Source organism: Monodelphis domestica, chromosome 3 (genome assembly GCF_027887165.1).
Source record: "Monodelphis domestica isolate mMonDom1 chromosome 3, mMonDom1.pri, whole genome shotgun sequence".
In the NCBI taxonomy this organism is placed as follows: Eukaryota; Metazoa; Chordata; class Mammalia; order Didelphimorphia; family Didelphidae; genus Monodelphis; species Monodelphis domestica.
The window spans coordinates 204,767,092-204,788,342 of NC_077229.1; the positions used below are offsets into that span (position 1 = coordinate 204,767,092).

Consider the following 21,251-nt stretch of genomic DNA (forward strand, 5'->3'; position numbering starts at 1 on the left):
TAAGGAAAATTCTGTATAAGCCTTAATATAGCTACTGAAAAATGAGCTGTTAGTTATTGAAGCAGCTTAACCAAAGGAATAGGTGAAAATTATTTTAGGGAAGAAAAGAGTTTCAAAAAGAGGACATGTAAACACCTCACTTAATGAAGAAATAAGGGTAAGCTCCTTTTAGATATTACAAATTAATTTGATGAGCAATTCTTAGAGTGTTTTCTATATGCATGATACTATGGGGAACCTAAAAGAAAGAAGAGATCCTCATCTTTCTAGAACTAATATTTTAATTAGAAAAAACAAGTTTTACATGCATGAAATGGTTATGTGGCAATGTAGTCTGCTTTGGCAGAATATTAAGTGCTTCTTCACTGTCTCTCTGAATGCTACCTTGTCTACAAAGCACAGGTCAACTCTTCTATATAAATAAGATAGTGTGTGTCCTTTGATTTATATTGTCATTTGAGCCCTTGGTGATCTTTCCATACCCTGTACTTCTGTAGTACTTATTGCCAATAAAATCAACTGGTACTTCAATTTAATTTTATTCAATTAAAAATATTTACTTGTATGTGATGTTCTATGATTCTTGCTGTTTGTCTAAGTATTGAAATTAATAGCACATTTCCGATAGGGGAATCCTAAATTAACATAAACTTTAGTTTATCGATATCATTATTGTGGTTATCATCAATAACTGCTAACATTTATATAGCACTTTATGGTTTGTAAAACTTAACATATATTTTCTCATTTGATCCTCCCCAACGACTATGTGAGGCAAGTGTGTGAATTGTAAAGCAGTATTTAAATATGCCGTCATCATAACTACATTAGTGGCCTTAATAAAGTATCCTCAATAAAAACCTCAGTAAATTAGAGACCTGCTTAAAATTCACTTGAATAAAAATAATAAAATTTATTATCAAAGAATTGGGACTGTTCTGATTTTTCTCCAACAGTTTAAAGTTGTGGCTCTCCCAAAGAGTATTCCCATATAGTGAGTTTTGTAAAAGAAAAATACTGAGAGCAATCATCTGGGAAAACTGACTTTATTGTGAATGTGCAAGTCACATAAATCAGGGTTTCCAGACACACTCAGCATGGCCTAAGACTCTGAACTTTGCAGCTTTACAGATATATACACTTAATTTTTTTCTTTTCTTCCAAAATTTACAAAATTGAATAAAACAAGCATTTCCACATACAAAGAAAAAAGATTGAACATAAATGAAACCATAAATCTTTTATGTGTTTAAATTATTTTTCTTCATATCTATATAATAAGTCCCACCCATAAAAGTCCCAGCTCCTTTCCAACCTCCCCACATCATAGAAAATATCATCTAGGAGACTGACATGTTAATATAAATTAAGAAATATATATTATGTGTTACATGATGTTTTTACCTTTCAGTTCACAATTGGGAGATAACATTTACAATTTTTATTCTTCCAATATTAATTCTATAGCTAATGTTCTCTTCTTTCTACTCATTATGCTGCTCATTATCCCTTGTAGTTCTTTCCAGGTTTTAAAAAAATTAATCTTCCTCATTACTTCTGATGACACAGTAGTATTCCATCACAATCATATTCCAAGATATTTTTACTTTATGCAAAAGAGTCATATTGCACAAATCCCCCTCAGAAAGAGTTGGGGAGAGATATGGTCTTCTCTCAAAAGAAGAGCAACTTTTGTTTTTCTGAAGAGTGGGCAGCTGTAATTCCCATTGAAGAAGGTCTGGCAGCTGAATTCCCTTCTTCAAAAAAGTCAGATTTGTTGTATTTATTTCTCTAAGGCAAATGACATAAACACTTGTCCTATATATGGTGATAATAAGCATGGCCAAGGTCATTCTGTAGCTTCAAAGCAAGTGAAATAATATGAATCTGAAGTCTTCAGAACTCCTGGATATATTCCATGATGCCAAGGGCTTGCACAAACTCCCTTTGGCAAAGTAGTATGGAATTTTTCTTATTATTTTATCATAATTATTGATTTTCATGCACAGTCAATCAACAACTGGGAATTTACTTATAAAGTCTACAGTTATAACTTATCACTATAATACTGAATATCTAATGAGATTACATGCAAAGGATATAAAGCTATAAAGAGACATTTAAAAATTGAATACTGAAGTTACTTAAGTTATACTTTATAGCCTACATAGGCTACAACCTATCACTGAGAAGAACTATGCAAGTAAGTGGTTTTTAAGCATAATACTGGAAAGGTATATGATTGAAGGGGGGGGACAAGATGACTATGTCATGAGAGTGGGAAGGAGGTCCATATTCCTTGGATGGACTGATGGACAGTCAACATGCTCCTTTGGTATCTACATGATGGCAAGAGATTTAGAGAAAAGCTCCCAGCCTTATGGAGAATTTCCAGGAGGACATGGACAAGGGTCACACATAACACTGCATCAGGTTTAATAGCTTTGATCTGCTTGGTCGGTACTACTAGGCTGGCTGATGATCTTCATTTAAAGTCTCCTGACTGATTACTGACCAAGATCCCTCATTGTCAGAATCCTCTGGAACAAGTACCTTCTTCAACCATAAAGAAGAATCCAGGGGAAGAATTGAACCTTTCAAGGGTTCTGGACTCAGGATCTTTTGATATGTATTTTCCAAAATCTTTGCATATGTATCCCCTAAGACAAACAAGACCAAAAAATACAAACAAGCTTATACGTTTAGAAAAATGTCTATCCAAGTATAACAACTTTTATAGGAAGTAATGTTCTTGCTAAGATAGTAATGCACAAAAGGTAACATGAGGTCTTAGATTTAAAGCCACAATGGAGCTTAGAGGTCCTAAAGTCCAGCCCCCTCATTTTAGAGTGGAGGAAGTTAGAGTGGAGACCCAGAGACACAAAGTATCTTGCCCAGAGTCACACAACCAACAATTCCTAACAAATTAGTTTTCTCCCCAGATTAGATGATTTAATTAATTTTTACCTTGCAGTTCTGGGCAAACTCATACTAAGGGCTTTTCCTATTAATTTTGGCAGGAATCATAAAGGACCTTTAAAAAAGCAATACTGTGCTGTTTGTTGGGGACTTAGGATATAAACAAGTTATTAGAGAAGGAACTCAGGTGGTTTATGGAAAGACCTCTATTCTGAGACAAACAATCCAGTTCTCTTCAGAATTAATTTTTAAATAGAACTTTTAAAGCTTTTGCCATTAAAAGATATAGGAAAAGGCAAGTTCTCTCTTCTGTATAGATTGTCCTTGATAGAGGTGGCACTTTTATTCAATAGGGCTCTTCTGGTCCATCTGAAACTGGAGCCACATGTGGCTGAGGATGGGAGAGTACCTCTTTCCAAAGGAGCAGATAACAATGAGTAGGGTTTCGGAGACAAAGCTTTATGCAAACTTAATGTACTGTATGCATTTCAACTGTTTGAGGCAAGACTGAAAAAAAATATAATGTACGATTAATGGAAAAGCAAACGCTGATATAGGAAAGAAAGAGATACTTTCCCTTGGTGTCTGTATTTCTCTGAGCACATGTTTTTAACCAAATGCTGCAGAAATATAAATAAACAGGGAGGCCTTCAGCTTATGTCCCTAGTAGCAGTTGGGGTCCTAGCTATCAGTACATTTGTACCTTTTAGAGAAAAATATTCAGACAGCAATATTTCACTTGAACTTTGAATAGAGATTTTTTCTCTCTGTTTTTCCTCCTGAGGATGAAAAATAATCTCATTCCTACTATGTCCTATTACATGTCCTATACATTATACATCTCCCCTTTTTTGCTCCTCAAAATCACCCAAGGATCAGACATTTAGGTTATATTAATTATCGAATTTCAGGGAGTTGGGTCATAAAGGGCTCATCCTCAGCTCTTTTTTTTCCTCCTTCACATTTCACATCTTCTCAGCTAATAGTTCCTATTTATGAGGCAGGGAGGTGTGTAGTGAATAGTGCTGAGCTTGGAGTCAAGAAGACTTTCAAATCTAGACACATTTACAAGCTATGTACACCTGGGCAAGACACTTTACTGCTATCTGCCTCGGTTTCCTTATCTGTAAAATAGGGATAATAGCCCTACCTCTCCCTATTGATCTGAGCTCTGTAGTTTCCCTCCCATTTAACATTTCCTTTCTATTCATACAGTTACCACCCTACTTCAGGCCCTGATCACTTTTTAAAAATTTTAAACCCTTATTTTCCTTCTTAGGGTCAGTACTATATACTGATTCCAAGCCAGAAGGGTGGTAAGGACTGGGCAATTGGGGTAAATGACTTGCCCAGGATCAGAAAGTATCTGAGGTCATATTTGAACCCAGGGCCTCCCACCTCTAGGTTTAGCTGTCAATCCACTATACCTAACTGCCCCTGAACTCGTCACTTATTATTCTTTTACAAAGCTTGCCTTCTGTCTTAGAATCAATACTGCATCTTAGTTACAGTTCAGAAGGGTGGTAAGGGCTAAGTAATGGGGGTTAAGTGACTCACCCAGGGTCACATAGCTAGGACCTCATCACTTCTTAAGTAGACTATCATAATAACTCCCCTCCCTTTAATTATTTTATTTAGTCCTTCCCTCCTCTTTTCACAGAAGGGATTATCTAGCAAAATATATAGATTATGTATTTTGTGTTTCCATTTCTCAGTTCATTCTCTGGAGGTGAACATTCACGAGTTAATTTTTAAATATTAAATTTGTAGCTGTATATAATGTTCTCTTGGTTCTACTCATTTTACTCTTCATTATCTCATGTAGTTCTTTTCAAGTTAAGAAAAATTAATCTGCTCATTGTTTCTTATGGAACAGTAGTATTCCATCACAACAAAATGGCTTTTTAAGTTCTCCTTGCCTTTATTTTCTACTGTGTTCAACCAATCCTTCAAAGAGCTGGCAAAATAATCTTCCTAGTTCACAGCTCTTACCAAGATACTCTCTTGCCCAAAACCTTCATTCTCTCTCCTTTGCCTATCAGATATAATACAGATTCCTTATCCTGATATTCAGAGTTTTCACAGTCTGGTGACATCCTAGTTTGCTACCTTTCGGAACTCATATCACAGGGATCTTTCGCTGAAATACTCCCCCAACCCTTCTTAATTCTAGTGTGTTCCCACTGCCAATTATTTTCTATTTATCCTATATGTAACTTGCTTTATATATATATATATATATATATATATGCACACATATATATGTTTATATTTCTCTGCCCCACTACATTATAAGCTTCTTGAGGGCAGGCACTGTCTTTTGCCTCTTTTTGCCCCTCTTAGAACAGTGCCTGGCATATTGTAGGTGCTTAATAAATGTTTGTTGAATATCTATATATGTATATGGACCATATAATTTTGGAAAACATATGATGAAAATTGTTATTACATGCAACTGGGAAAATAAAATATTTTTGAATAAAAAAAAAGATAACTATCCTGTCTCTCTAAAAAAAAAGTTTTCTGATTAAATTTCCCAATGAAAACTCCTTATCATACCCCAGCCAAATACTGTTCCCTTAATTAATCTTACCCTCTTTAAGCTCCATGCTTTGGAATACAACTTCTGCCATATCAAGAATAGTTTCTTTCCTCTTCATACCCTTCTTCACCATTTAACATCCTTTTCATTCTCCTTTCCAGATCCCTCCCCCATTAGAAGTATCCTTTCTTACTCAGAAGTTCCTATTCCACTCTGACCTCTTATTTGTTCATTTCTGAAATTATATATTTGTGTATCCTCATTTCTACTCATTTTCTCACCAAATTAGAAAGCAAACTCCATGATATGTATGACAAAAAATTTTCATCTTTGTATCTTCAGTGTCTAGCCCAATACTCATTCATAGTAGGTACTCAGTAATGTACATCATCAAATAAATTAAATATTTATAAGCACCAAGTGCTACATAAAAAATGTGGCAAGCTAAACTTGGATTATAGGTATGATTACAGGTATAACAATCTCAGATGAACAGGCTAGCTTTGAAAGTTATATATGGAATTTATTATACTTGAAAAGCAAAGCTATATATGATGAGGGATTCACAGTACATGTATGATCCGCTTCCGTTCTAATTTGTATATATTTTGTTTGATGTTTACGTTCAGAATAGAGAAAATTTAATTTTAAAAAGGAAACTGCCAGCTAAACAGAAAATAGTTCCTTAATATGTTAATGTTTTTTTAAAACTTGATATAAGGAAAATAAACTGTCAAAGAATTATAGCTGTTCCAACATAGAATAGGCTCCCCTGGGAACTACTCTCTTCTTAGTAGTCTTCAGGCAAAGACTGGACAATCATGTGTCCAGTGTGGGATTCCTTTGGTGTAAATACTGGATCTAGGTCCTTTATAACTTTTAAATTCTGTGATTCAATGAATTTGATATTCTATTCCCCCAACTTTTAGAATATAATATTTTCTGAATTATTTCAGACTATGGTACATATGCATGATACTAAAAAGGTTATGTATGTCTGTGTGTGTTTCCCTCAAAAGGTCAAAATGGTCTATTTCCTCCTTCAGTTTAGTTCTTAGCTTTGGAAACAACATTTTGAGGCTGGCTATCTAGTTATACCAAACATCACCAACTAAATGTTGGGAAATGAATTTCTAATCTATTCAATGTAGTCTTGTATAAAATGTGCTAATGTGAACTTCCATTTCTTCTTTTATCATGAAGCAATCAAAAGTTTCTGATATGCTGATTTAAATATATTACTTTTGTCAAAAAATAACAAATTTCATTTAGAATGATAGCAAAGGAAGGGTGATATTCTTGGGAAATGAAAAATAAATATCTATTTTGATTTTTAAATGACACCCAGAGAAATACATTTTAATATAATATCAATCAACAAATCACAGTTCGACTTTTGCTATTTAAAACATCATTAATTTTTATATTTATCTTCATTTGAAAATCTAAATAGCATTTTTCCTAACCAAACAAAATCAATGTTTCTAAAGTGGTCATACAATAGTGTTCTGCTCAGTAAATGTTCTGTATATGTAGATATCACATATATACAAATAATCTTCTTAAAGTCACATATCATCTGTAGAAATGAAAAATGAGATTATATGCAATTGACCCAATGCTATCTTCTAGAAGAAGCATAAGATAGAGTCCAAAGGTTTGGGTTCTGCTCTAAGGTCCTCCATTAATTATCTTTGATTTATACCCTTATTGTTTATCATCTTTGTCATTTTGGTTTGATTATCTATATTGGCTAAAATGTGACTGAGTTAGGATTTTAACCCAATTCTCTGCTAAGTCAAGTCCAACACTCTTTCCAATATCCCTTGACTTTGAGGATGGATCTGGACTGAATGACTATCTTCCAGGGGCAAGTCTTTTTAAATCCAAAAAGATTTGCCATCAGATCAGATGACTGGCTACAAAATCATGGAAAATTTTGTCTCAGCAATTTCTGAAACAATCTATTAAGGCATGGGTTATAATTTATGTCAAAGCAGGAGGGAATGTCTGCACCAGTGGAATCATGGATCCCAAAAATATTGCAATCATCATTTTCAAAATGTGTGGTTATGCTCTCAGAACAAATCAGTTTTGCTGAACTTCTGATTATCCATCAGAAGTCCTCATTCTCATATCTAAATAGTTGACCTACTTGATCTGAATAATTGTTTCCTGGGGCTAGCCCACATCGATACACATCCCAAGCTTCTTCTGCTCTTTCTCCCTTGGTTGGAATTGGTTCCTCAATATATGTCAAAGTGGATTTGCCCTCTTGACAGTCATCTTGAATCTTGGTCTCTGGATAGATGGTCCTCGGGGTTCGATCTGACATATGGTTACAGCTCTGAAGGTTTTTCACATCACATACATTGTTGTTATATTTTGCAATAGGTGATTTATAGGCCTGATAGGATACTTTAGTGGTGGTGGTGATCACTGTCTGTAGAGCAGGAGCTGCTGGTGAGGGACTCTGTAGGTAAGCACAGGAATATTCCGAATTATAATAAGGGTGAGTGGTAGAAGCCTGGAACTGTCCATGATTATTCCTCTCCCCACAGTCAGTTTTCCCAAGAATTGCTTTCCTTCTGTGATGTTTACTGGAGACATCCAAGTTCCGGTCATGGACACTAAAGGAATTGACATTATACTGCAATCCATTGAGATAAGTCCAATCCGTGTCACTATGTTTTTTACTGGGATCTTTGTAGAGGTTGGGATATGGGCTAGAGTTTATGTAATTGGGGACTGCAAATTCATAGCCACAAGTTGGCCTAGGCATATAGATTCTAGGATTTGGACATTTTTGAAAGGGAGGAATTATGTCATCTTGAAAGCAGGTTTGGTCAAAGGTAGCTTTGTAAGGATCAGATTTTTGAAAGGAAGAATAAGGCTGAGCTGGAATAGGGAAGCTGGTATCTGTAAATATACCAAAGCTTTCTAGGTTTTCTGAGCTGGACAATGTATTTAGGAAGTGGCCACTGCTATCTTGATACTGTTCAATCTGAAAAATGAAGCAAAAGCAAATGAATAATTAAAATATTTATATAGTTTACATGCAATGAAAGCAATAACCCATGCCAGTTTTATCCCAGTTTACTTCTCTTATTAGGAAAACTAGCAAAGGATTGGAAGAACAATCTGACTGGCAGAAAAACATTCTGAAATAAATAATGTATCTTTCAAATAGACTATCATGCAAGCCTCATTATCCTCTATATTTATGCTTTCATGGAAATTATACTTAGTTCCATATCAACAATATTGTTGTTAGCTCCTGTGACCTGGAGAAAAAGCAGACTTCAGAAATTTCACTGGAAGAACATTTTAAAATACTATCTCCAAAAAGTAAGTCATTCAACAAACATTTATCAGATGCTTACTATATGCTAGACATTGTGCTAAGTGCTGGGGATAGCTCAGTAGGGAGACTAGGGATGGGATAGATAGAACTAGAACTCAAGTTGAGAACAAATAGTATACAAAGTGCTTATCAGTATACATAGTAAACACTGTATTAATATTAGCTATTTTTATTATTTCCTGATTGAAGGTAGCTCAGAATCATTTAATCTATTTAAAAATTTCTTTTAAAATGCCTTTTAGATGCTCTAAAATAATTTGTTTTTCAAGTCCTAATGTGATCCTACCCTAATCACAGCCCCTTTGATAGATGCAAGTCTTGGAGAATCCCCAGTAATGGCAATCACATTTTGTGTCATATGTTTGGGGTGACCTCTTAATTCCATTGCTATCTTGCCCTTGCCAGGTTTAGCCTTCCTGATCTCTTGCCTGTGTAATTCCCACCATACTTCTAGTCTCTTGCCACAGTGCTGCCAGCTCAATATTCCCCAACATTGCCTTTTCCACATCATTTCTCATCAAGCACCTGGAGTAACTTTGTTTAGCCTGTCATATCAAGTCTAAATTTCTCTACCTGATTTTCCAGTTCTTCAAGAAGTAACCCATCTCACCTCCCTACATGATCTCAGGGAAAGTCACTTAACTTCTTGCTACCACAGTTTCTTTAATTATAAAGGGAGGGGGATTAGATTAGGTGGCTTTTAAGGTTCTCTCCTCCATCTAGAGCTAGAATTTTATCCAACCTTATTTCCTATGTACAGCTTAATGCACATCATCATCTCCCCACCACTTACCTCTATACCAATTCAGCCAATCTCATTGTCACACACACATGGGACAGGGGTAATATTTCCTCCTTTTGCAAGCTGCTCAAGAACACACTAAGCATTCCCTTTTCCAAATTTTTATTTTATTGGTGAACAGAACTTCAGAGTTCAGTACTTAAATTGTTTACTGATTATATCATATACTTTATAGCTTGTCTTTTCCATTAATGAGGCAAGCTACAAACATTTTTAAAAGGTCTTTTACTTTTGTATCCTCTCCAGTGCATTGTACATGATGAGGACAAAATAGGCTGATTATCTGAATCTGAACTCTTACCATATCTCTATGACTAACTAAAAATATTAATTAAATTTCCATTTCCAATGGTACTAAATGACTTTTATCTAGTCCTTAAGTTAATTTTAAGATTTAACAAGCACACATGTGTGTGGGAAAGAGGTAGTTTTCTCTCACATTGTGATAGAAGTGTGTGGAGAAAGCAGAAAAGAGAGATTTTCAGGGAAAAGCTGGATAAGAGGTTGATTTCATGTATCATGGGGAAGAGTGCCAGTATCCATCCTAGATGACCTTTGAGGAGTTATGATGGGTAATCTGGTTTTCTCTATTATGACTACATCGCATCATGTGGGACAATTATGTTCCTTAGATCCATTATTTAAAGGGTAGTTCTCTAAATTACCCTGTAACTCTGACCCTCTATGGTGAATTTTGGTAGATAATGGTTTAGTTGGAGGAACCAACCCCTAGGTTAATGAATTAATATTCATGGTATGTCAGGCATTATACTAAGCACAAAAAGAAAAGAAAGCCATAGGCTCTATGGATTGAGGGTAATTGTGGTCACTAGAAAAAGTACTGGAAGCAGCAATACAGTTGGGGCTGAATGGGGTGAGGATGGGTGTCTTCCTCTTCTTCAGTATTATCCCCAAGGCTTCTGTGCTTCCTACAATTGATTAGATCTGAGGATCATAGAATAGGGCTGAAAAAGAGCTAAGAGATCATCTAGTCCAACCCCGTCATTTTATAGATGAGGAGCCTGAGTACCAGTGACTTGTCCAAAGTCACACAAGTAGTTACACAGGCAGGATTGGAACACCAAACTTCTGATTTTAAAACCAGTGTTCTTTCCATTTTACTATGGGGTCATCTGGTTCAACCTCCTTATTTGTAAAATAAGGAAATGGAGACAAAAGAAGATGAGTGATTTGCAAAAGGCCACACAGCAAAGCAGGGATCTAAACCCATATCCCTTGACTCACATTCCAACACAATGCCTATGCCAGTGTTCAAAGCAACATTAGGCACACCCTGAAACTGTCTTTAGAAAATAAATTTCTTGGGTTGAATTACCAGAAAATCTTTATCTAGTCCTTAAGCCAATAATACAAAAGAATCTGTAAAGTATATAATAGCTCATTTTTTTTGTTCTAAGATTTAAAAAGACAGTACTCTCAGATTCTTTCTTCTCCTCATTTTTCCTTGTCTCAATCAATCAATCAACAATCATTAGTTAAATAACCACTGTGTTTCATGCATGGTAAAATGTGCTGGGGATTGGAAGTCCAAAGTGCAAGTTTCTGTTCTCAAGGAACTTAAAATTCTAAATGAATATAAATAACAAATAGAACTTTACCAACATCTTTGGGTTCTTGTCAGTGTGAAATGGAAAATACAGAAGCTCACTAAGGGCAGAATGAGGAGTTTATTTTTTCAGGATGTTTCCTAGTACTTTGCGTATAGTCTGTTTAATGAATAAACAAATTTACACTTTTTAAACTCTAAAGTACCTAATGAACATAAAGTAATACCTGTGACTCAGTGTTCCTCTTTTTTTGAGCCTGGTAAGATGACATTTGTCTCTTAATGGCACTTCTTCTTGCTTCTGTCTCAGATTTGCTTTCTGGTCTTGGATGATCATGAACTCCCTTGGCCTGCATCAGTTCAAACTCATGCATATATTCACAGATAGACAAGATGCTAAACAATTATAATAATCCTACCTTTTTAAGAACAACCACTTAGTAAAATAGTTTATGAGATACATAAAAGTTTATGAGATATATAAAAGTATTCTCTTTATCAGAAAGTACTATCATTGTATAGCTATGTGGTACAAGATACTTCATATAAACTATGTATATTAGAGGAATTTAGAATACCATTTAGGGCTATTTAGGCATAGCATAAAGATAGGCAGAAAATAAGAAAAAGCTTTATATAACACCCATTATGTTCCAGACACTTTTATTATTTCATTTGATTCTCATATCAACCCTACAAAAGGCATTGTAATATATCTTCATTTTACAGTTGGGGAAACTGAGGCAAATAGTTTAAGTGATTTCCTCAGGGTCACATAGCTCATATCTGAGGCTGGATTTGAAATTAAGTCTTCCTGACTCGAGGCCCAATATTCTAACCACTATACTACTTAACCCACTATGCTAGGAAACAAGAGATTTAGATTCAAATTTTTCCTTTCTTTGACTACTGGTCACTAACTAGCTATGTGACCTTGAGAAAGAAACTTAACCTCTCTGATTTTTCAAAAACTTCACTTGTAAAATTGAGGATAAGACCCTACCTCCCTGAAGGGAGGGGCTTAAGAAATTGCTATCGTAAGGTCTTTGGGTATATTTGATGCTCAAACTTGTCAAGGCAAATAGTTTCTTCCACTTAGTATAGCACTACCTGTGTACCCTTGGGAAAATGATTTAACTTCCCTGGGCCTTAGTTTCCCTACCTATAAGATGAGGGATTTGGACTAGGTAGCTTCCAAAGATTCTTCCCACTCAGGAGTTATGATCTTATAAAAATGGTCTAAATTCTTATTTTAAAAAACATAGATTATCTTACCTGGAAAAATATTGCCTTGCCATCAAGCCTCCAGAAGTTGGTTACTGGATAGCCACTATGACCTCGACAAGGTATCAACTCTAAAGCTGAATTACAATTGGGACATGCTTTTTCTGCAAGATCAAGGGAAGATATTAGTGGATATTGTCTACAATCAAAACACTACCACCACAAACCCCTCTACCTAATGGGAAGATAATAGTTACACTTCAAAATCCAGTTTATTATCTTAGATCACTTGACCAGTTAGACCAAGTTAATTCATTCTGTCTAAATAGCTTAGCACACCAGAATATTCCACCACACATTGCTTGTGGCTCAATGGCAACAAATTCCCATGCTTCTTTAAAGAGTCTATCCATTTAATTAGCCAAGACTCAAGCATAAAATAGATTCAGAAGAAGTCAGAAAATCTGGGCTCTGTTATCTCCATCTGTGTGGCTGCCTTCTCTGTAAAACTCGTTCTCTCCTTCCTTCTATTCACCTCTGTGTAGACCACACTCAGAGTTTACCATCGCCTTCACAACTTTCCTTCTATACTTGTTCCCTTGGGAAACCTGAAGTGAAGGTACAAAATGATAAGGCTATTTAGACAAAGGACAGAATATCCTTCATGGCTTCTGGAAATCTGTCTTTCCAGTCACTTACACAGTGAAATTTGAGCACTGTTCCTTCCCTCCTCACCCCATAACATCCTTTTCACCTCTTGTCACAACTGAAGATTCTTTTCTTTGGGGTGAGACATTGGGATTGTATCTGTGGGACTGACTTGTTAAACTATAAACAGCTAGGGTAATGCACAAATGAAGGTAGTATGCTGTAGGGGGAAGAACCCTGGACCAGAAAATATGGCTTCCAGTCCTGGCTCTGCTATTGCTGTCTGACCCTGAGCAAGTCATTTCAGCTCTCTGGGCCATAATTTCCTCATCTATGAAATGAGAATGTTGGACTAGATCATCTCTTAGCTCTAAAGCTCCATGGCTTTGATATGTCCAATCTTTAACCTTAACTCTAATGCTGACTCCCACATTTGGGCTACAGTAGTGTAGGTGGGATTTATTATAACAATCACCTTACTTTTTATCCTATTCTACACACTGGTGAAGATTTCTTGTGAGTAGAATTCTCACTTCTGAGTAGAAGTCAGAAGAAGCTCTGAGTACAGTAGAGCTGTGCCAGTAATAAAAGGTGGAAGAAAAGTGGGACCTTGTATTCTCTGAAATCATTATTTTTCCATGATGGTGAGAATGAGAATGAGATGATGTTTTGATATTTGAGCCCTGGGATAAAGGGTCATTCATTATTTAGTGAAATCATGAACATGGGCAGACACAGATGGTTTTGGGCAAAACTGTGGAGCAGTCAGTCCCCCTACTACCACTAAGGAGATATTCCTACATGGAGAGAGATACTCTCTTAAGTCAGAGGATACACAGGGCAAACTTCATCTAATCCAGTTTTTCCCTAAGAACAACTGTGTCTGTCCATACTAATGGTTTCATAATAAGTGAATCTTTATCCTAGGCTTAAAAATCTTAAATAACTTCATTTATCCATTTATATCACTCCATTTCCTTCTCACCACCATGCAAAAATATTGATTTCATAATACTTCTTTTACTATGAGGTCTCACTTGTAGTTCTCCTATGTGACCTTTTAGTAAGTCATTTAGCTCCACTGAATCTCAGTTTCCTCATCTGTTAAATGAAGGGGGTTAGAGAAGAAAATATCTAAGGGCCCTTCAACAATCATCTCTTCCTCTCTGTTTCTCCCCCCCCCTCCCCCAATCATCTTACTTTGCTGCTTCTGCCTGGCTTTATCACAAATGGCAGGGCGAAGTTGCAGCCTTGAGCCATCTGGTAGGTAACAGCTCCCAGCACACACCACCACTCCAAGGCAAGACTTCTTGAGGATCTGGCAATTGTGGTTGTTGGTGTTCCGCATGGCCCAGCCACTGAGATGTCTCTGAGCATTCTTCTCATCTCCTTGGTAGATGAAGCGCACATAACCATCTGGCCATTCCCTAAAGTGATCAAAGTGTTTGGGTTCCTGAAAGACATGGGGAGTGGATAATAGGAGTTTGGTATTGGAGAAGAGAATGAGGTAAGGAAGAGTAGCCAAGGACTGAACAACAGAAGTCTTTCCTTCAATCCAAGAGAACATGAGATCCCTAAAGGCAGGGACTCGCTCTTGTATCACCAGTACGAGAACTTTAAATATCATGTATCATACTTATCATAAGTTCACAGATACTCAGAGGTCTTCTAGTCCAACTCTCTCATTTTACAGAAGAAGAAACTAAGACAAAGAGAGGTTAAATAACTCATCCCAAGTTAAACAAAGTAGAAGGTTTCAAAGGCAGGATTTGAACCCAGGATTCTTAACTCCAGAGTCAGCATTCTTTCTACTCTACCATGATTCCTCCAAAAAGAAATGTTTATAACCTGAATTTTTTAGTAAAGCTTTTGAACCCAGAGCTTGTACTGGTTAAATTGAAGAGAGAAGTACACACCATACCCTAGGCAATGGAATAATTAGTCAGTTGTCCTTGGAGCTGAGGATTAGCTTGATGGTCACAGGATAGAGAGAAGAGAATACTTTATGGGTGGCAGTTTGGGGATTTGGTTGCGGAAAACTAATCTTGCCATTACAGAGACATTTCTTTATACAACCAAATGGATAATAGGTTCAAAATCCAAAATGGCACAAGGATTTCAGAAGTGGATTCATTTTCTTTATATTGTATTCTCATTTATAAAAATCCAAATCTCTTTATAAAGACTTAGTGACATTTTTTTTATCTCTGGAGATATTACATCTATTCTCAATTTAAGAAACAGAAAAAAGAAATAGCCAACATTTATTTATATAACACTTACTTTGTGCCAGACATTGTGTTAAGCACTTTATTGATTATCATTTCATTGACAATGGTAGCTTTCTCTTTTACCCAAAGAGAGAACTTATTATATTCATTTGAGAACTCAAGTCTATTTTGGATGACTATCAAAGTTAGATCCTTTCATAGGATTTAGAGCTAGAAGAGAACTTCTGCTCCAATATCTAATTTCATAAATAGCAAAAGTGAAAACCAGGTAATTCCTCTGATCACATAGGTAGTAAATAGCAGAGTTGAGAAGTTGAATTTTTTACTTCCAAGCTCTATCCTCTACAATATATAATTGAGTTAGTACAATAAAAAATTCAGTATGTTAGGATAATGGTTACACATCAATTTAATGAAAGAGTCAGGGCTACAATTTAGCTGTCTTGTCTCCCAGGACAATGCTCTTTCTCCTTTTCCACATTTTCTATGAATTGGCAAGGTTGGGGTTCTGTGGGCATCAGTTTCCTTATGTCACCAAGTGAAATTATTAAATTGGTTAATTTCTAATGTCCAATTGACTTTAAATTCTCTTATCTTATGATATTTTATAAACTCTAGGTCTCAATTACAAGCTTATCACTCAACTGAACAAAGCTCCTCCCACTCTCCTAAGATATAGTTATTTTCTAAATATATAAAATTAGGTTCCATTTAGTCCAATGTCTTCATTTAACATATTGAAAATGTCTTTATAGACTTTTAAGGATCACACAAAAAAGTTAGTTAAGCTGCTGTTTAATTATACCTTTTTTTAAACCCAAATTTGCATTACTCATTCTGCTTACCTTATTCACTAGTATTGAATTCTGGTGGTTTTTGATTGGTTTGAAAATTAAGCAATCATTCAGTAAGCCTTTATTAAGTGTCTAACACTATACTAGACACCAGAGATACCCCGTCCCCCAGATTAAAAAGTTATTGCCTTTGAAAAACTTAATTTAGGGGAAACAACATGGTTCTTTACAGAATTCAAATCCACTAATCTAAGAAGGCAGATATGCCATGGTTGGGTGTATTCAAAAGAATAATTTCCAAACTTTGAGGGCAGTTTGAAAAGTGAAACAATGAAAATGCTTTGAACCCTCCTAACAATAAAGAGGAGGCAAATGACTTCCTAATGTAATGCCTTTGCAATGGAACTTTTGATTCTGATGTAAAGACTGGCAAATTTGAAATAAAATTGGTCACATTTCAGTCACACCTTATATTTTAACTTAAAAGCATGTAAACCATATGAAACAGACTTTAAAATCTTCCCTGCTCATTTCAAGAAAGGCACAAGCTTTCTTTTTCTAAGATTAACCTCATTAAATGAAAATGGCTCAAGTTTTAGGGAGAAGCTTTTGGGAGAATTGGTATGTGGAGATCAGAGATGCATTTCCATTTTCTCTCTTTCCCGTTTCAATCTAATCACTTCAGAAGTGTACAGAAAAGGTAGATTCTGAAAGTTAACCTGTTGACTGTAGGGACACAGTCCCTATCTTTTTCTATTGCAAGAGAGTGAGGGGTGTATTTATGAAGAATGGAAGTTGGACCTAAATTTGGAGCCATTATATAAAACTAAATAGTTGGTAAATAAATGTACATTTTTGCCTTTCTTTTGAAGGGAAACTTAAGCAAACTCAACAGACCTAGCTTCCTCAAGACAATTTTCACTTACTTGAGGCATTTTGGGATCATTGATGTCCCAGTTGAGTTTCATCCCGTAAGAGCATGTGCAGTCGATCTCCTCAAAGGCATCCGTTGCCATTTTCGACCCTTTTCTCCGCTTTCTTTACTTTTCCCCTCCGCTTCAAGGGAATTAAGGTAGTACCCCCCACAGAGGCCTCGGAAACTGAGATTCAAAAAAAAAAATCAATGATGATTTTCACCGTGAGAAGGAAGTTAGAGGGTCCCCCCCCCCATTAAATTAAAAAGAGCTAAGTTTTAGAAATCAAAGACGCTAGTGAGGGGGGGAGAAGGGAAAGCATCTCCCAAGGAAATGGAGAACAGCTCAGTCTCCCTGAGCTGTGCCCCAGTCCAGGACTTAGGTGCTGAAGAGGACTGGCTGCAAGGATGAATAGGACACCACGCACATTTCACCAGCAGTCAGCGGAGGCTCCTCCTAGTTTTATTGTAGACTGGGAAGCTAGGAAAGTTTCTTCCCTCCGCCCTTCCTGTGTCCTCTCACTGCTGAAGTGATATTCTGATCATTGGACACAGACCAATGAACTCCGCAAACTGAAAGGCTAAAGGGAGCCGGAGTCAGGCACTCCAAGATGAGGGGAACTGGACACCAGCGAGCACCTATGGCGCGTGCAAGCGGTGGAAGGCAAGTTTCCTACTTTATGAAAGGTTCCCAACCAAGTCTTGCCCCCTGAGATAGGTAGAGAGCTATGGTCCCGGAATCCACTACCTTCCACTGAAAAGCTATGTGGTAACAGCTTTGGAAATTGTATTTGGGTAACCAAGTCTGGCCTCAAAGAATATCCCTTCCTTCTTTGTAGAGGTGGGGACAATGGGCATAGAGCTCTACATATAACGTTAAACTTGATTGAGATGTTTATTGTTTTTCTAAACTTTTTTTCATCCTTTTTAATTCCTTATTTCAAAGCTTAGTTGAGAGAGGAAAAGAGGAAGGTTGTATACTCGAGGAATTAAATGATGTAAAAACAAAATATTTCAGTAACAATAGAAGAAATTGTAGCGGGATCCAGATGCGTCTTAGCTATTAAAATGGACACTTTGCTTAAGCCTAAATATGTGGAGAACTCTGGTCCATGTTACAGAATCACACAAACTGAAAGGAAACTTTACAATGATACAGTTCCAGCCACTCTCTTAGAGCGAGTCCAGAGCTGTGAGTGCCCACAGTTACAGAGCTACTTTGTGGCAGAGACAGATATTAAACTCAGGTCAGCTGGCAGCCACATCCAAGGTGATTTCTGATGCAATACCTTGGGACCCTGTGCTGCCATCATCTAATGTTATTAGTTGGCATTTTCCTACCACCAAAGTTTTTTGCACACACCCCTAGGGCTTCACTTTCTTTTGCAGTATGATGGAAGTAAGCAGCCAAGCCCCTAATAATGGACCTGTCCACAAACTATCTAGTAGAGCGCATACCTGCTTCTTACTTCCATAGAGACTGTCCAATAGCACAGAGGCCTCTCATTCTCTTTGGTTGTGAGCATTTTCCAGGTGCCAAGCAGCCTCTTCCTATAAGAAGAGAATTAGCCCATCTTTTCTTGTCCTGTTAATTCTCTTGTGCATCCAAACTCTACTTCACCTAAGCTCATCCTGTTTCGCTGAGAATTTTTTTAATGAATTAACTATTTCAGTCGAAATGTTCTCCCTTGAGTTGGGGTGCTTGTGGTGGTGGTGCTAGGGATGGGAGTGGGATGTCCGAGGTCCTGAATTCCTTCTGACACTTACCTGCAAAAGAAGTGAAGAGAAACTTTCCTTCCTGGAGAAACTTGATTGGTCTTACTGACTTTTCCCCTACACCTATTTCCCCAAGCAAGATCCTGAACCTAGAGGAAGCTAGTGGAAGGAGGTGACAGAGATAAGGGTTATGAGACTGAATTGGCAGGGCAGTGGGGAGTGGGTTCTCAGAAGGACAGGTTCTCAGAATTCAGGCTGAATGGGTGGAGTTGGGGAGCAGGGAGAGCAAACCCTTAAATGAGAAGTCAGAAGTGAAGGCACACAAATCCACTTAAGATGCTAAGTAAAATAAAGCAGCCAAAACTCTCTTGAAACTACAAATTCCTTGAAAACTACAGAGGGGAATATAAATTCCTTGAGGATGGTAGGACTTAAGTTTTACCTTGGTTTCTCCAGGGCCTATCACTGTTCTTTGTACAAAATAGGTGTTTTTTTTAAAAATTGCTGACTAAACTTTAAATTTAATGTGCTGATGGAACACAGTTAGTTAGGGAGGGGTGGTGAAAATTGAACCATGGGCAATTTGGACTAGATAGCCTTTGAAGTCCTTTTGGTTTTGGACTACCTCCTAGATTTAGCAATAAACAAAAAAACCTTTTAACCTGTGATATACAACAGAACACCTCTCTCTCTGTCTCTGTCTGTCTCTGTCTGTCTCTCTCTCTGTCTCTGTCTGTCTGTCTCTGTCTCTCTCTCCCTCCCTCTCTCTCTCTCTCTCTCTCTCTCTCTCTCTCCCTCCCTCTCTCTCTCTCTCTCTCTCTCTCTCTCTCTCTCTCTCTCTCTCTCTCTCTCACTCTCACTGTCTCTCTCTCTTGTCTCTCTCTCACACACACACTCACATATATATATACCCCACCACTTCACAACCCTATGCCTACAATCTTTAATTCACCTCTACATCATTTTTGTTGTTGTTGTAATCAGAGACTATTTTATTCTCATAGTCAAATTGTGATCTAGAAAACGTAAATAACTTTCATGCTATGATGTGTTTTAACATGATAAAATCATGATTAGAACCCTAATCTCCTATCTCCTGGAGCAGTACTATTATCTCATGTGCTGTGCTATACTGTAACCGGGACTAGGTTATTCTTATCTCTGGAATATGCTTCTTCATTTTTTATTTAGAATATTTTTCATTGTTATACGATTCATGATTTTCCCCCAACCATCTCCCCTCCCCCACCCAGAGCTGACAAGCAGTTCCACTGGGTTATACATGTATCATTGTTCAAAACCTATTTCCATGTTATTCATATTTCCAGTAGAGTGATCTTTTAATATCAAAACCCTAATCATATCACCATCGAACTATGTGATCGATCATATGTTTTTCTTCTGAGTTTCTGCTCCCACAGTTCTTTCTCTGGATGTGGATATCATTCTTTCTCATAAATTCCTCAGAATTGTCCTGTATGATTGCATTGCTGCTAGAAGAGAAGTCCATTACATTCAATTGTACCACAGTGTATCAGTCTTTGTACACAACATTCTCCTGGTTCTGCTCCTTTAGCTCTGCATCAATGCCTGGAGGTCTTTCCAGTTCACATGGAATTTCTCCAGCTCATCATTCCTTTAAGCACAATAGTATTCCATCACCATCAGATCCCACAATTTGTTCAGTCATACCTCAATCAATGGGCACCCCTTCATTTTCCATTTTTTTGCCACCACAAAGAGCACAGGTATAAATAGTTTTGTACAAGTATTTTCCCTATTGTCTCTGGTGTATGAACCTAGCAGTGGTATGGCTGGATCAAAGGGCAGGCATTCTTTTAAAGCCCTTTGGGCATAATTCCAAATTGCCTCCCAGAATGGATCCATAGCTGTTCCAGCAGTATATTAGTGTCCCAATTTTGTCACACCCCCTCCAACATTTATCACTTTCCTTTGTTGCCATATTGGCCAGTCTGCTAGGTGTAAGATGGTACCTCAGAGTTGTTTTTATATGTATTTCTCTAAACAGGAGGGATTTAGAACACTTTTTCACATGCTTATTAATAGTTTTGATTTCTTCATGTGAAAACTGCCTATTCATGTCCCTTGACCATTTGTTGATTGGGGAACAGCTTGATTTTTTGAAATTTGACTTAGTTTCTTATATATTTGGGAAGTTAAACCTTTGTCAGAGAATGTTGTTATAAAAAATGTTTCCCCAGTTTTGTTGCTTTCCTTCTAATTTTGGTTGCATTGGTTATGTTTGCACAAACTCTTTTTAATTTGATATAATCAAAGTCATTCATTTTATATTTTTTAATGTCCTCTATCTCTTGCTTGGTCTTAAATTCCTTCCTTAACACAGATCTAACAGGTATACCCTTCTATAGTCACCTAATTTATTTCACTTTTTATATTTAAGTCATTTACCCATTCTGAATTTATCTTGGTATTGGGTATAAGATGTTCATCTAAACCTAATTTTTCCCATACTGTTTTTCACTTTTCCCAGCAGTTTTGTCAAATAGTGA

The 21,251-nt window shown here is 36.7% G+C and overlaps 1 protein-coding gene across 1 annotated transcript; it reads right to left on the minus strand.

The window, feature by feature from the left end:
- Positions 1 to 6,972: 6,972 nt before the first annotated feature.
- On the minus strand, positions 6,973 to 17,166 carry GCM2 (glial cells missing transcription factor 2). The gene is made up of 5 exons (XM_001377360.4): positions 17,018 to 17,166; positions 14,267 to 14,519; positions 12,470 to 12,582; positions 11,422 to 11,544; positions 6,973 to 8,465 (listed from the first exon to the last, which is right to left on the minus strand). The coding sequence occupies exons 1-5, from the start codon at positions 17,105 to 17,107 to the stop codon at positions 7,578 to 7,580; spliced, it is 1,467 nt and encodes a 488-aa protein (XP_001377397.1). The 5' UTR covers positions 17,108 to 17,166; the 3' UTR covers positions 6,973 to 7,577.
- Between the last annotated feature and the right edge of the window lie 4,085 nt (positions 17,167 to 21,251).